The following is a 14693-nucleotide window of genomic DNA, read 5'->3' on the forward strand; positions in this document are numbered from 1 at the left end:
TTTTTGCTCTTGCATAATGGTGCAGCAATCCATGGACCCCGATGACAATACTATTTTTACTCCACCGAGAGAATCACCAAACATATTATTATCCCATCGCTCTACATTTCGGAGCACGATGCGGGCTGTTCATCCAGCAAGACTGAAGCGCTCCAAATTTCCACGAAAACGGACGACCATTTGGTTCAGGCTCATGGCACAGTTACCGCCGTGTTAACGCCCTTTTAGCGACACTGTAGGCTTCCTGACACTAATGACTGGTTTTTTCTGTTCGGTTGAGGCTACAACAGACCATGCTCGGCTTCAGGGTCAGAGTGAGAATCATTGTCCCAGAAATCCAGAACGATTACGCTCAGTAGCCACTTTATTAGGTACACCTATTTAGCACCAAATAGGAGCCATGTTTTCTTCCTAACCCCCTTCAGTAGTGGCTGTGCTCAGTGAAGCCACACTGAACGCCACCATACTCTCTTTGCTTTGCATGTTACCTTTAATAAGCTCCATCATTCACATGGTGTTTAAGCCTACATTGTTTGTAAGCTCTAGACACTGTAGTGTGTGAAAATCCGAGGAGGATGCTGGCACCAATAATTACACCGCATCCAGAAACACTTAGGGCACTCATCTTAGCCACTGTAACCTCCTGACCCTGTCAGCATGCGGCACGTATTCAGCTGGAGCAACATGATTGGCTATTTGGAGCAGCAGTCTGTTAGCATCAGCAAGCAGGTGTACCTAATCAACTAGCCACTGGGTGTATATACAGAGGCCTTTGATTGTGAATTAGAACTTGAATTCACTGATACCTTTGGAGTGTTTCCACTGTTATGAGTTAAACACTTATTTTTAGCACATATATAAAAAGAGAAAAAAACACATACTGGCTGCCTAAGCATTTTATGTATGATGTTTTTTAAGAGGGAGTTTTTAAACTGAGTTTATTGTCTTTGATATGGTAACGCTTTGACCGAACTGTCAAAATAAATTGCATTTGTTTTCCTGCAGCTTGATTTACGGGTAATTTTTTGTAAAATATTGGAATTTTGCTTATTAGTAGTTATCAATAGCAATTTGACAACTTGTTGCCTGAAATAAAATACAAAACAGAATCTAGTGCTGGGCGGCTATAGAGAGGAGGGGAGGGGCTGTGTGAGTGTGTGTGTGTGTGTGTGTGTAGTGGTGCTGTGTGAAGTGTGACGAATGAGCCGAAAAAAGCACTGTTGGTATCAACAATGGTGAAAATGAGTATCTAATGACATACAAATCGATATTAAAAATTAGTATCTGAGAATAGATTTTTGACAACCCTAGTGCCTCATTATTTGCAACTCCAGTATCAGCTATATCTTCCGTGGTACATTTTTTGCGGTGCAGCAGTGAAAAGGGGTTTCCAGCTGCGCCACTTTCCGAACGTTGTATAAGCTATTTAACCCGGTATTGTGGTATAAGAAGAATTCATATCATAACGATTTTCGGTATGAAACGGTATAGCGCCCAGCACTAACAGAATCCAACTTATTTATTTAAAATGGAAAGTCAGGGAAAATATACAGTCTAAAAACAAAGAAAAGGGGCTATGAATGACGCCAGGAATTAGACTGCAGTGTCGTCCATTCTCAAGCCCATATTGCTATTAATGTATTTCTGGGTAATTCCAGAGATTTTTCTTCCAGAGATTTAGTTCTTAAACACAAAACCTCTACAGAGCCATTCTCAAGCCACGGCACATGCCAGGGGCAGTGTGGGTCCTGCTCAGTCCTGCTCCCAGTCTTCTCTGGCCCAGTCTGGTAGGCGTGTGGAGAATTCAAAATCAGGACCTTTATATCGTAGTGCGTGGAGGTACATTATCAGCTCCTTCTCAGTCGGATCTGCCCGCACAATTTTACACTCGCTACACAAAGGATCTTTCACAGTCGACAGAGACTCAACAGGGCTGGAGTCCCGGGCAGGTTCTGCAGGTCCAAGGGTGGCAGGCTCTTTGGCTAGAGCTGCCATTTCATTTTCAGCAATGCATGCTGTGGGAAGTGTGTCCACGGACACTGCCGTTGCACTGCTGCCACCGTTCAACTGGCATGCAGGCAGGCCTGTGTTTACTGACCCATCTTCAGCTTTCTTCTGATCATGGGAATCAAAATCAGGGGAGTTTGAGTCAGAACATCCTTTGCTCGGTTCTTTCACATTGCAGGTATTTAAAGCATCGCTTTTCCCACAAAGGTCATTGTCAGGTGGCAAAGTAGCAGAAGATCCGTCCCTTATACCGCAGCCAGGGTCAGGCAATTGCTCAACACTCTTACCAGTGGGCAGCACTTCACCCGGAAGGTCCAGGAGATGCAGGCTCTCCTTGGAGCGATGCTCTTCCACCAGGGCTTGGAGCAGCTCCTCATCAGTCTTGCCCAACAGCCCACCCTTAGCCCGGTGGGGCCCCCAGGCATCAGAGCCGTAGATGGGGTCATTCACGATGGGGTAACCTAAGAACTGCAGGTGGACGCGGATCTGGTGTGTGCGGCCCGTGAGGGGCTGGCAACGCACCACGCTGGACCGGCCGTTCCAGCTGAGCCTCTGGAACACCGTCCGACATGGCTTCCCCTTGGGGTCAACCCGACACACGCCCACCTTGAAGGAGACCACCAGGATGGGCTCCTCACACACCAGCTCGCCATCTGGGAACTCGCCAGTCACACGGCACACATACTCCTTCTCCACCTGTAGGATGTATAAAAGGTACAGATTTTAAACACCTTAGTAGCAGGTGAATAATGCTACGAATGAAGATCTTTACAGGACTGCAAACTCTGGCAAAAGGTGCCTCGTAAATAAATCTGATTTTCTTAAAAGACCAAGGTTACTGCCACAGTTAAACCAACACTGCTGAACTATTAACTGCTGTGCAACTGAAAGCACCCTCACAAACTGCTTTACAATCTGTTCAGGTAGCTCAGACGACACCTAAATATAATGCACCAACAAAGAAAACCAGTTTACTGTATGTATTGGTGTCAATATCATTAATGTAAATTAGGAACAGTGGTCCTAAAATTGGACCCTGCAGTACCCCACTATGAACGCAGGCCCACTGTGACATTATCCCTCTAATAACTACTCGCTGCTTACTGTCAGTTAACCTGTTTTCGATCCAAGCTGCTACAGTTCCTAAAATCCCTGCAGCTTTGAGCTTAAGCAAGAGCCGTTTGTGAGGGACAACATCAAAGGCCTTCTGGAAATATAAACAGATCACATAATAGGCCTTTTTGTGATCCATCTCTCTTATAGCTTCTTCAAAAAAACTCAAGTAAATTAGTTAAACAGGATCTACCTCTCCTAAATCCATGTTGGCTATCCCTCAGAATGTTATTTGAATCAAGGTAATGGTAAACCATTTTCACTTGGATTAAAGCTTCCATTACTTTTCCAGTTATGCAAGTTAAACTGATTAGCCTATAGTTTGCTGGATTACTTCTATACCCTTTTTTTGAATATGGGTGTTATATTAGCATGCGGGGCGGCATGGTGGTGCAGTGGTTAGTACTGTTGCCTCACACCTCTGGGACCCGGGTTCGAGTCTCCGCCTGGGTCACATGTGTGTGGAGTTTGCATGTTCTCCCCATGTCGTCGTGGGGTTTCCTCCGGGTACTCCGGTTTCCCCCCACAGTCCAAAAACGTGCTGAGGCTAATTGGGCTAAATTGCCCATAGGTGTGCATGTGTGAGTGAATTGTGTGTGAGTGTGCCCTGCGATGGGCTGGCCCCCCATCCTGGGTTGTTCCCTGCCTCGTGCCCATTGCTTCCGGGATAGGCTCCGGACCCCCCGCGACCCAATAGGATAAGCGGTTTGGAAAATGGATGGATGGATGGATGGATATTAGCATGCTTCCAATCAGAAGGTACTACACCAGCAGATAAGGATTTCTGGAATAGTAAACATTAGATGAACTATGGTCTCTAAATTACCCAGTGTGTGATTATGTTATCGAGTGTGTGTCCTGCTATGTGTTTCATGGGACATGTTCACTGCAACCCTATACTGGATAAGCAGAAGTTGGGTTTTTAATATTTGACAGCTTATTTTTCATTATGTATATGTATTATCAGTCGCAGCCCAGGTGAATATGACAGTATTCCAGTAAGACCTGGCGTCTGGCTCTGTTTTTGTGGTGACGGCTTATATATACTTGCACGGAATTGGCGTATACAACCCCTAGCAAACAATATGAAATCACTACGCTTGGGAGGATGTTCAGTCAGTTGTTTCACTCTGCAGTATGTAAAACATACCTCCAAAAAATAAAATGACATTGTTGCAATTAATGGCACATTTTTTTCAGATCAAGTAAAGAAAAAAAAATATGGAATCACTCTATGTTGAGGAAAAAATTATGGAATCAAGAACAAAAAAAAAGAACACAATTTGTACTAGTACTTTGTTGCTCCTCCTCTGGCTTTTTTGACAGCTTGAATTATTTGAGGGATGGACTTCACTATTCTACATCAATCAGGTTCCAACATTCTCATACAGCAGTTGATAGATCAGTTTCGCAGGATGGAGCCTTGTCATGTACCATTTTTTTCAATTTCCACAACAAATTTTCAAGTGGATTGAGATCCCTACTGTTTGCTGGCCATGTCATTGAGTTGATATGCCTTTCTTGAAGAAAGGTTTTAACGCTCTTTGCTCGGTGGCACGATGCATTATCATTCTGAAAAATGACTTCATCACCACCAAACCTACTTTCGATTGACGGAATGAGAAAATTGTCTAAAATTTCAAAGTACATCTCTGCATTTACTGTGGAGGTAATGACTGCCGTCTGCCCTGGTCCTTTACCTGACATGCAACCTCATATCATCATTGACTGAGGAAATTTGCTTGCTTTCTTCAGGCAGTCGTCTTTATGTGTTTCATTGGGATGGCACCAAACAAACGTTCCAGCATCATCTCCTTGGCAAATGCAGATTCGGAATTCATCACGGAATACCACTTTCATCCAATCCAGTCCATGACTGCCTCTCTTTAGACCATTGTAACCTTATTTTCTTCTGTTTAGGTGTTAATGATAGTTTACGTTTGGCTTTCCTGTACCTAAATCCCATTTCCCTCAGCCGATTTCTTACAGTTCGGTCACAACCATTGGCTCCTATTTCTGCCCATTTCTCGTTCATTTGTTTTTTTGTACATTTTCTATTTTCAAGGCATATTGCTTTGAGTTTTCTGTCCTGACGTTTGGATGTCTTCCTTGGCCTACCGGTTTCCCTTTTACGATCTTCCCATTTTGTTTGTACTTGCGCCAAGTTTTACACACAGCTGACTGGGAACAACCAACATCCTTTGCCACACTCCGTGTTGATTTACCTTCTTGAAGGGGTTTTATAATCCTTTCCATTGTTTCAACTGACAGATCTCTTGTTGGGGCCATGTTTCCTGTTAATCAGTCAGATGCAACAGCTCGTTAAGGTCTGCAAGCACTCTCTTTTAACTGCAGACTAATTTTCTTAATTAGACCTGTGCAGGTATTAGTTTCAGATATGCAAATTACAGGGTGATTCCATAATTTTTTCCTCAACATAGAGTGATTCCATATTTTTTTCCCTCTACTTGATCAGAAAAAAGATGTCATTAATTGCAACAATGTCATTTTATTTTTTAGAGGTATGTTTCACAAAGCCAGAATGTTCAGCTGTTAGGTAAAATGGTTTTGTGTCATATCTTTGATTTCTTTTTTTGACTGCATAGGAAAACAACTGACTGAACATCCTCCAAGAGTAGTGATTCCATATTTTTTGCCAGGGGTTGTAGTAGCTATCCTGGGAATCAGCATGTGGCCAGCCTTACCTGTCTGTCACGGACGAATTGGTCTAACTTCTTCGACACCTCCAGAGTGCGGGCAAAGAGCAGCACCCCTGAGGTGAGGCGGTCAAGTCTGTGGACTGTGTGGAGGCCACACACTCCAAACTCCTTGCCCAAGATGAAGATGACTGTGTTGTGACGAAAGCGACCACAGGGATGGACTGGGAGTGAGGATGGCTTGTCCACTACCAGCACCTCCCCGTTGTCCTCCAGGATTTCCAAAGGCTGGCTGCTCACAGGAGGTTCATGCCGGTGGACTGTGTTCCTCAGGAAGTCATTGTTCTAGGAGGGAAGACCCCAGATTTGATAACATGAAACACACACCTCTAGGTAATCAAACTGAAAACACACTTCATGGAAAGTATACACTTTGCATTTTCTCAAAAATACAGCATGTTGATATTCAGGCCTGATATTTCATTAATACCTGAAAAACTAAGCAGGAGTGTATATCATACCTTTAAAGTGATATTAAGGTCGTCCACGAGTGTCTCGTTAAGACGAATGCGTCCTTGAAGGGCAGCCTGCTTGTAGTAATCCAGTGACTCCGCCCGGAACTCGCTGCTGAAAACCTCCATGAGGGTTTTCCCGATCCAGCGACCCTTGCAGTAAGTTTTAAAATCGAAGTAATACGGGTGCACTTTGCGGAGGCCACCCTCGAAGTAGTAAGTCGTCTCCCGAAAATGCTCCTCGCCGAAACTAACGCCAGGGTTCAATTTCTGAGGTGGAGGTACGTATCTTTCCCCCGGACGAAGATTTTTACCTCCCCCTCCTCTTCTCCTCTTTCCACGGCCGTTTTTCCCCGGCTCATCAGTCTCGTCGCTTTTACGTTTCTCACCGCTCTCCTTTACACTCAGACTACTTCCAGTATGTTCTGGTTCAGCATTACTTTCACTTAACGCTTTTGGTACTTCATTAGATTCCATCCCCCCTGATCGAAACCCTGAGTGTCCGCCTATATACAGCTGTCCTATACGCCAACCCGATCCCAGAATATTACAGCAAGTCGTTAAACCACGTTTGGGATTTATCATCCGCCGGCCAAGTGATTCAATTGCCTTAATGCAGCTGACTTGGCTGGTGTCAGCACCTATGGCTTCAGTAATCACTGTGCTTCTGTTATTCCTCACTCTATTGTACAATAAACGCCGGGCAGCTTTCTTAGCATAATTTACAGAAAACACACTAGCTGCTTCCACCAGTGAAAACCACATGAAGCTTTTGCACGCCAGTTAACACAGGGTCCTTTCTCGTTTAACGTCGCAGCATAGTTGCGTCATCAGCCTCTTCTTCTGTATAAATGTTAAGGTACCAAAGTGTTTTGTGGCTCGTTGCTGCCACCTGCAGCATTGACAATGAATAGTAAGTAGTAGTATGAACAATCGTTCTAAGTGGTAAATACTGTACGTCATTTTGTCCATGTAGTTAGAAATACAATTATAACAGCTGTAAATAAGCACGAATATACGTAAGTCTGCCCCCGCCCCACAGCACAATCCAATCGCTTTTAAAACCTACCCTGAAAATTTCTAGGACCCCATTGTTCTGTGTAACCATGCTTCTAAACAACGTTCAGTCAGAAGGAAACTTTCAAGACTGTACTTTGGGCGTCTGGCAGACTTCTTGTGCTAAGTATCTTTCTACTTGAACCCCCAACCATGAAGGGGTGATCTTTAAAAGTTTATTTTTCCTTAGTATAATTCTCATATGCTTTACAACAGAATCAAAGTCAATTCTCACAGCTGTGTTTTGTTCATTTGTGACACCCTTATTCTCACAGGAAGTACACATAACTATCAGATCCCAAGCATCAGAATATACATCCCAATTACTATGTGGTACCCATGACTGCCAATTACCCATAATGCCATTTTCTTACCCCAGTTATGGTATATTTTGAGTAGCTGCTCTCAACCTTACCAGCATCTATGAGGTCAGATACACTCTGCATCAATGAAAACATCCATCTTCCAACTACTTGTGTAGCACATGATCGTGGAGAGTTTGGAGTCTCCAATTCTTCTAGTCACACAGGTTTTCACGCCACACACAGGATTCAAATCTCCAACCTTGGAAATAGAGCCCAGGTACAAGCCATTTACAAATATCCATCTTCTATCTGCTGATTGGTTGGTCATGAGATGGGGATCAAGAGCCAATCCCAGGAAGCACAGGGCACAAAATTCCCACCAGGCCCTACAGAGGCTGGACATTGAAACTAAAACACTGGACAATATAGTGTTTGAGGTTTCACACCTATATGTGTGCAGCCTGGTGGCCAATCTTCACTGATCATACATTCCACCAGTAAGAGCAGAGTGTGAAGGTTAAATAAGCAGAGCAATAGCACAACATAATTGGAGACAGATCAGAGTTCAAAACAGGACAGCGAGTCTTTGTGGTGTATTGAGAGCCATGGTATCCAGGGTAATGTCGGGATACCAACATGAAGGACGGACCACATCCAACAGGAGTAATCTTGGACGTACGAGGAAACTGTCTGAAAGGGATGTCTGGGCACTAACCTGGATTATACACAAATAACATAAACTGACAGCTGCCCAACTCAGTGTAGAATTAAATGAACACCTCGACTCTCCTGGTTACACCAAAACCATTTGTTGGGAGCTCGATAAGGTCCATATTCATTCAAGTTACTGGACATAAACTTTTGTCACTTGTGCTAATGCCAAACATCAGTTTCAATCATGCCAGCAGCACAAATCTTGGGCTGTGGACATTGCAAAACAAGTATTGTTCTCTGATGAGTCCACCTTCACTATCTTTTCCATGTTTGGGATAGATACGTTGGGGAGAAGCTCTGGAGAGGCCAACCACCCTGACTGTTGTGTACCCAGCATGCAGCACTGAGGAGGATCAGTGATGGTTTGAGCTGCAATATGATGGCATTCTCTAGGCCCAATACTTGCTCTAGATGAGCATGTCACTGCAGGGTTGTCAACTTTGATCTTTTGGCTGGCGTGAGAATTCCAATTTGAGAATAGTCTGCATGCTCATTTACATGTATGTAACATTTTTATTACCTTTTAAATACTCTGTAGGATTTGTACACTACCCCAAGAGCTAATTTTGGATTTATAATGAAGTAATATAGATTTGCTATAAGATTTCTTGCACGAGCGTGACTGTCATGGCAGAAGCGTGAGAGTTGGCAGCCCTGTCACTGCCAAGGACTACCAAACCCTCTGGAAGACTGTGTTCACCCAGTGGCTCAAACTTTGTACCCTCCAAGTGGTGCCGTGTATAAGGATGATACTGCCCCAATACACAGCAAGACTGGTAACTGGTTTGATGAACAGTGAAGCTGAACATCTCCCATGGTCTGTACAGTCACCAGATCTGAATATAAATGAGCCACTTTGGGGTGTTTTGGAGGAGCAAATCAGGAAGCGTTTTCCTCCACTAGTGTCACATCACGTAGTGACCTGACCACTTTTTTTAAATTAAATTAAATGACTGTGGTCTAAAACTAGGTGCTTCAGTTTCACTGTCTTGCCCCTGTTTGTCTTCAGTATATTTCTCTGCCATGACTTGGGACTAGTGAAGTTAGTGGTTTCCAGTATTTGGACTGTATCATGGGCAACAGTGATTAATAAAATTAAGTCACATTTACATAAAATGTGACTATGGCACCAGTTATAGTTACCCAAACAAATAGACAGTTAGGCTTTGGGCATTTGAAGAAATGAAGCATGAAAAAGAAGATAGCAAATACTTAATTTTATTATTCATATTATTAAATCACATCACCATTTAATTTACAAATCATTTCAATTAACAGGGTATGCAGCATCAATGTTCTGGCAAATTTAGAGTTCTTTTCTGTGAGTTACCAGTACTTTATGATTATAGACACTGGTCTGTTACGTTCAGCATGTTAAGATAATATTGTTTTTGAGTAGCAAACATTTTAACTTGCAATGGTAGTCCTATTTCAATGTCAAGTTCTCTGGATATGATCTAGTGATATTCAGATTTATTTTCAGAAAAATGGGGCATGCAAGCTTCTCAAAATATTCTACAGATAATTCCATTTCAACATTAAATGGAAGTTTCGTACTATTGACAACATACTAGAAATCATACAATGGGTAAAAAAAATCCACCACAGTGGATATTGTCAATTTACGATTTTACTGTGATACTGTGAACTGTTCGCTGGTTTACATACAAAATACATTTCTAAATGAGGCCCAAAAGCTATGCCTTCATTCCCTCTCTGCAAAAATTCATATTTTTCATTCTGTGTATAATGTATAATGTGCCATAGCAAAACCTCAATGGGGCCAGAGGGCCAATTAATTGTAGCCTGTTAAAATACGGATGATAAAGCTCTGTAGGCAGGCAGGCGCTCTCACATGTGTTGCTAGGCAGCAGGTCAAGACAGTAGAGAAGCACCCTCCCCCCCCCTTGGATTATGTAGGATTCAAGAACTGCAGCAAGGGCGCCACCTCCTGCAGGGGCAATGACACTGCAGTCAGAGCTCACCTCTGGGTCGGTGGGGGGCGGGGTGAAGGAAACAAACACAGCACTGATCAGCACTGAAACTTCCAGACCAGAATCTGGAAACATTAAAACATATTTACTTAAAAGTGATTTCAAAATGATTAAAAACTAAATTGAAAGCGGCGCAAGGTTTTATGGACCTGCGTCCCCAGGGACGTCCCTTCCAGGGATGACCCTGGGGAAACTCGGCAATCTTTTCCACGTTTAAAGCATCCGAGATGGAACCAAGCCTTAAATGTGAAAATCCTTGTCCACAGTCATAAATGAGTGACCACAGGGAGCATTATTCTTCTGTGCATTACGTTAATTTTATAATAAAAGTAATCAAATTTTCCCAAGGTGAAAGTCCGGTGTCTCTGGGAGGTTTACCTGGGCCACTGGTGGTTCTTGTCAGTGAGGGGAACGTAGATCACGCCCATGAGAGCTTTCCTGGAGAACGTACCATTGCTTTGGCGGTCATACTGCTCTAGAACCTGACTCCCTCCCTCCGGGCCGACTGGTAGCACCAACCTGCCGCCTGGCTTCAGCTGATCCAAGAGCTGCAGGAGGGACACAGCCAGGGGTGAAGAAACGCTAGAAACACTCAACTTTAAGATGGCCGCATGCAGTCTGCTTACATAAAGACGTTTATTTTCATTAAGAGCTATGCTGTCAGTCAAAGTCACACAAACGTATCCACTACAGACCAGGAAGCCAGATTTTGCTTGGTAGTTTATTTTAGTTCTCATCAACTTGTTACTTAACCAATTTACTCATATCTTCTGGGAGGTCAGGTTTAGGTCAACCACTCAGTCAGCATTACAGTACTTGAGAACGTCTCAAATCTGATCTGCGCCACTTGAGATGACCCTGCTCTTTCTGAAGGGATGTCAAATCGTAAAGCCAAGCGACATATTTTGCTGTAATCCCCAGGTTTACACCCCCCCCCATCTCATACGGCTTTGGGGACAGTAGGTGCGGCAGCTCCGACATGGATGGCGTCATACGGGGCGTCATCTGGGAACCCGAGTCTTCCGTCACCCACTGTGAAGAGACAGATGTAGAGGATCAGGCAGTTACACACAGTCCTCACGCTACGCTAACAGAGCACTACCTGAACTCCTGTAGAAGCAAATTTCCCATAATGCTTATCAAGCACAGTGTGACGGTGAACCTGCAGCCACTCCCTGGAAATTATGGGGCACGAGTAGAGGTGGAAAGTACAGGTTCAGACCAAGAAAAACAGCAATACAATAGAAATTATATTAAAAAAAATATCTGGCAACCCCAACGGCGTGCCGATCGAGCAGGGCGTTCCTTCACGCCGGTGGCCTTTCCCTCCCCTCCCTCTGCGGAGACATTTGTTGTCAGCAGGGCTGTGGGTGGAAATGAGTGAACGCTGCCCTCTGCAGTGTCTATTATACCACACAGTGAGGCCCATGGCACATACAGCAAGAAGAAATGGTGGCTGACAGTACATATGCAGCAAGAAATGGTCTGTACTAGTCTTTACCCTTCCAGAGCTGACGGTGTGTGTGTGTGTGTATGTGTGTGTGTGTGTGAAGGAGATTCATGAAGGGATTAATTGGAAATCCCAAATTGGTAGAAATGTGGGGGAATGCATTTCTTATAAAGAGCGAAAAATGCTGCAAAGGAAAAGTCCAAATTGAGGTGAGAGAGAGTTTACTGGCAGAGAAATGACAGAAAAACGAAAATCTGGCACATCAGCTAGACGCCTCGGCTAAGTGACTCACCGATCAGTTTGACACGTCCCGAATCGAGCAGCTCAGGGTCGTCGGCACGCAGGTTCTGCAGGGAGGCCTGCACCAGCTCCGGTATGTGGTCAATACCCACCACCTTTCCTGTGGGTCCGACCTGCAAAAGTAGGTAAGGGTTTAGGAAGGAGTCATAGGTGACAAAGCAAAAGCACTTTGTATTATCTGAATAAAATTCTGAATGTGCTCCATTTTGTTTATACAGCTTAAATTGTGTTTTTATTTTATGATTAACATAAGTTTGATGTAGCCGTTTCCCAGTCCAGTCTTCAGGGACCCGTCCGTCCAGGTTTTTGTTCTCTCCAAGCTTCCTGTAACAGTCCACATTTTTGCTCCCTCCCAGAGGAGCAAAAATGACAACTGTCTGTGGGTCCGCAAGATCCGGACTGGGAAACACTGATATAGGGTGTTTAAACATTTTAACCAACCTACCATCCTGGCAAAGCAGGCAGTGAGATAGCCGCTCCCTGATCCCACATCCAAAGCGGAGGACCCCTCAGTTAGCTTGTCACTCAGTACTTCCAAGGCATGGGCGTGCTAAATGCAAACAGACAGGCAAATCTTTGACATTACCCAGTCTTTTAGAACTGATGACAATTTAGCAGGCATCTTAATGCCAATGTAAGTTTATTAGCAGATATTATATGATAGATCATCTGGCTACCTTAACGGCCATACTGCTCTCTGCCTGCGTTTCCAAAACTAAGAAACTCTGGCCATGAAGCCCAATCATAAAGACAGTCACTTAGCTGTATTTATTGTGAAGTGTAATAATGACAAGCTAAGCTAAGCATTTACAAGAACAGTCAGGCTCCAGAACTGAGCTGCCTGCAAAACCCTAGGAAAAATTATTATAATTATATAATTATATATAATTATATTAATGCATCTGCAAAACTGCGTGCGAATATCTATACATTTTGAAAGTTTCCAGTATAGATATGGACAAGGTACACAGCATCCTGACCTAATCCAGTAAAAATATTTTATATATTAGTTTATTTTTAAGCAAAATTTTAATCAAACTCTGTATCAGTCTCACCATATGAGGGGCACTGATAGTAGCCTGGTAGCCTGCAATAAACAAATAATAAACCTGCATTACTAATAAAAACCTAAGCAGGGTATCACTGGGCTATGTGTCTACCTTAAAATCAAAAAGCACGCCATGGGGAGGTTTACCTATGGACTGTGGGGAATCCTCGTAGGAGTGCTCTGTGGCGTAGAACCCGCGGTCAGTGGCCAACATGGCCTCAAAAACTCGGTCTGATTTGATAACTCCGTTATCTTTAAATAAAACAACATTTGAAAATGTTAACTAGACAAGTCACTGGAAAAAAAGGTGGAAAAACTGTATTTTTATTGGCCTTTTGACAGTAACGAAGCAACCTCAAACTCATTATTTAACAGAATTAATTTGTGTATAATTAGAGAGGTTAAGATAGACAGGTGGCACAGTGATTAGCACTGATTAGCACACCTCTGCCACCAAGGTTCGTGCCTCCGCCATGGCTCCACGTGTGTGGAGTTTGCATGTTGTCCCCGTGTCATTGTGGGGTTTCCTCCAGGATGCTGAGGTTAATTTGAGTTACCAAATTGCCTGTAGGTGTGCATGTGTGAGTGTGCCCTGTGACGGGTTGGTGCCACATACTGGGTTGTTTTCTGTGTTGCTCCCATAGCCTCTGGGATAGGCGCTGGACCCCCCCACAACCATGAATAGCACATGCAGAAGGAAGGAAGGAAGGAAGGAAGGAAGGAAGGAAGGAAGGAAGGAAGAAAGGAAGAATTTTAAAGCACATCAGGTTTATGACTGACCCCTCAGGCGGCTGACCAGTTCAGGATGTGTTCTCCCACTGGACATCCACGCCATGGTCCTGGACAGCAGCACACCCATGGGGAACGCCACCGCAGCCAATCCGGACAGAGCTCTCATCTCACGAACCCTAGATACCCTGTCAACACAGTGCAGTAAATTAACCAATTTCAGAGATCGTATTGAGTTGCAACAGGAAGCCCCTTTATTTATAACACAGTTCAAGTGTGTAACATGATTAATAAGAACGAACAGGACAGTGAAATGTCAGAGAAATGCTGCCGATGTGATATACAGATTTGAGTTATTATGCTGGGTTATTATGACGCACTAGATGTCGAAGCATTAACGTGTTTGCATTATATCCTTCATATAGTTCTTTAGACCCCAATGTCATGCTCCAAGAATGCTATCAGCAGTTAAAAATAAAAATGCCATTCCTACGTAGAGGAAAAAGCAATAGTAGGAGGGAATATCTTAAGATTAAGCAACAGAAATAAAAGACTGAAACACCATGTTTAAGAATTGTAATTTTTGCTTCAAACAAATGTGAAATAGTTAAATAATCGTGAGTACTTGTAATAGAAAAAAAAATACAACTTAAGCGATTGCAGTGACAGCATCACAAAAACTGGATTCACCACAACTTACCTACTGGGAATCCTCGTCACACGCAGTTTACGATATTTAACCTCGCTTCACGGCAGTGTACTCACGTGACACGTGTGATACTAAAGACAGACTATTGTCCAATAACAT

The 14693-nt window shown here is 43.5% G+C and overlaps 2 protein-coding genes across 3 annotated transcripts; both read right to left on the reverse strand.

Moving 5' to 3' along the window:
- Positions 1-1501: 1501 nt before the first annotated feature.
- On the reverse strand, positions 1502-7118 carry rpusd2 (RNA pseudouridine synthase domain containing 2). The gene is made up of 3 exons (XM_048975136.1): positions 6299-7118; positions 5826-6122; positions 1502-2703 (listed from the first exon to the last, which is right to left on the reverse strand). The coding sequence occupies exons 1-3, from the start codon at positions 7052-7054 to the stop codon at positions 1753-1755; spliced, it is 2004 nt and encodes a 667-aa protein (XP_048831093.1). The 5' UTR covers positions 7055-7118; the 3' UTR covers positions 1502-1752.
- Positions 7119-9566: 2448 nt separating this feature from the next.
- pcmtl (l-isoaspartyl protein carboxyl methyltransferase, like) lies at positions 9567-14683 on the reverse strand. 2 transcript variants are annotated; one of them, XM_048975176.1, is made up of 9 exons: positions 14586-14683; positions 13937-14073; positions 13304-13408; positions 13164-13195; positions 12554-12658; positions 12101-12221; positions 11305-11390; positions 10737-10906; positions 9567-10315 (listed from the first exon to the last, which is right to left on the reverse strand). In XM_048975176.1, exons 2-9 carry the CDS (start codon positions 14052-14054, stop codon positions 10288-10290), a joined length of 765 nt encoding a protein of 254 aa, XP_048831133.1. In that variant the 5' UTR covers positions 14055-14073; positions 14586-14683; the 3' UTR covers positions 9567-10287. The 2 variants fall into 2 exon arrangements, with proteins under 2 accessions (XP_048831133.1, XP_048831134.1); XM_048975177.1 differs by having other exon boundaries at positions 9567-10351.
- Between the last annotated feature and the right edge of the window lie 10 nt (positions 14684-14693).

The sequence above is a fragment of the Brienomyrus brachyistius genome, chromosome 14, assembly GCF_023856365.1.
Source record: "Brienomyrus brachyistius isolate T26 chromosome 14, BBRACH_0.4, whole genome shotgun sequence".
Taxonomy (NCBI): domain Eukaryota; kingdom Metazoa; phylum Chordata; class Actinopteri; order Osteoglossiformes; family Mormyridae; genus Brienomyrus; species Brienomyrus brachyistius.

Excerpts from the sequence above, each read along its gene's own strand:
- rpusd2 (XM_048975136.1), bottom strand. The coding sequence starts at position 7,054 with ATGTGGTTTTCACTGGTGGAAGCAGCTAGTGTGTTTTCTGTAAATTAT. Across the intron at positions 6,123-6,298 it reads ACCTTAATATCACTTTAAAG|AACAATGACTTCCTGAGGAA; the intron begins GTATGATATACA and ends CTTCCCTCCTAG. Across the intron at positions 2,704-5,825 it reads AATTCGTCCGTGACAGACAG|GTGGAGAAGGAGTATGTGTG; the intron begins GTAAGGCTGGCC and ends TACATCCTACAG.
- pcmtl (XM_048975176.1), bottom strand. The coding sequence starts at position 14,054 with ATGAGAGCTCTGTCCGGATTGGCTGCGGTGGCGTTCCCCATGGGTGTG. Across the intron at positions 12,659-13,163 it reads CTATCAGTGCCCCTCATATG|CACGCCCATGCCTTGGAAGT; the intron begins GTGAGACTGATA and ends GTTTGCATTTAG. Across the intron at positions 12,222-12,553 it reads CTGCCTGCTTTGCCAGGATG|GTCGGACCCACAGGAAAGGT; the intron begins GTAGGTTGGTTA and ends CTACTTTTGCAG.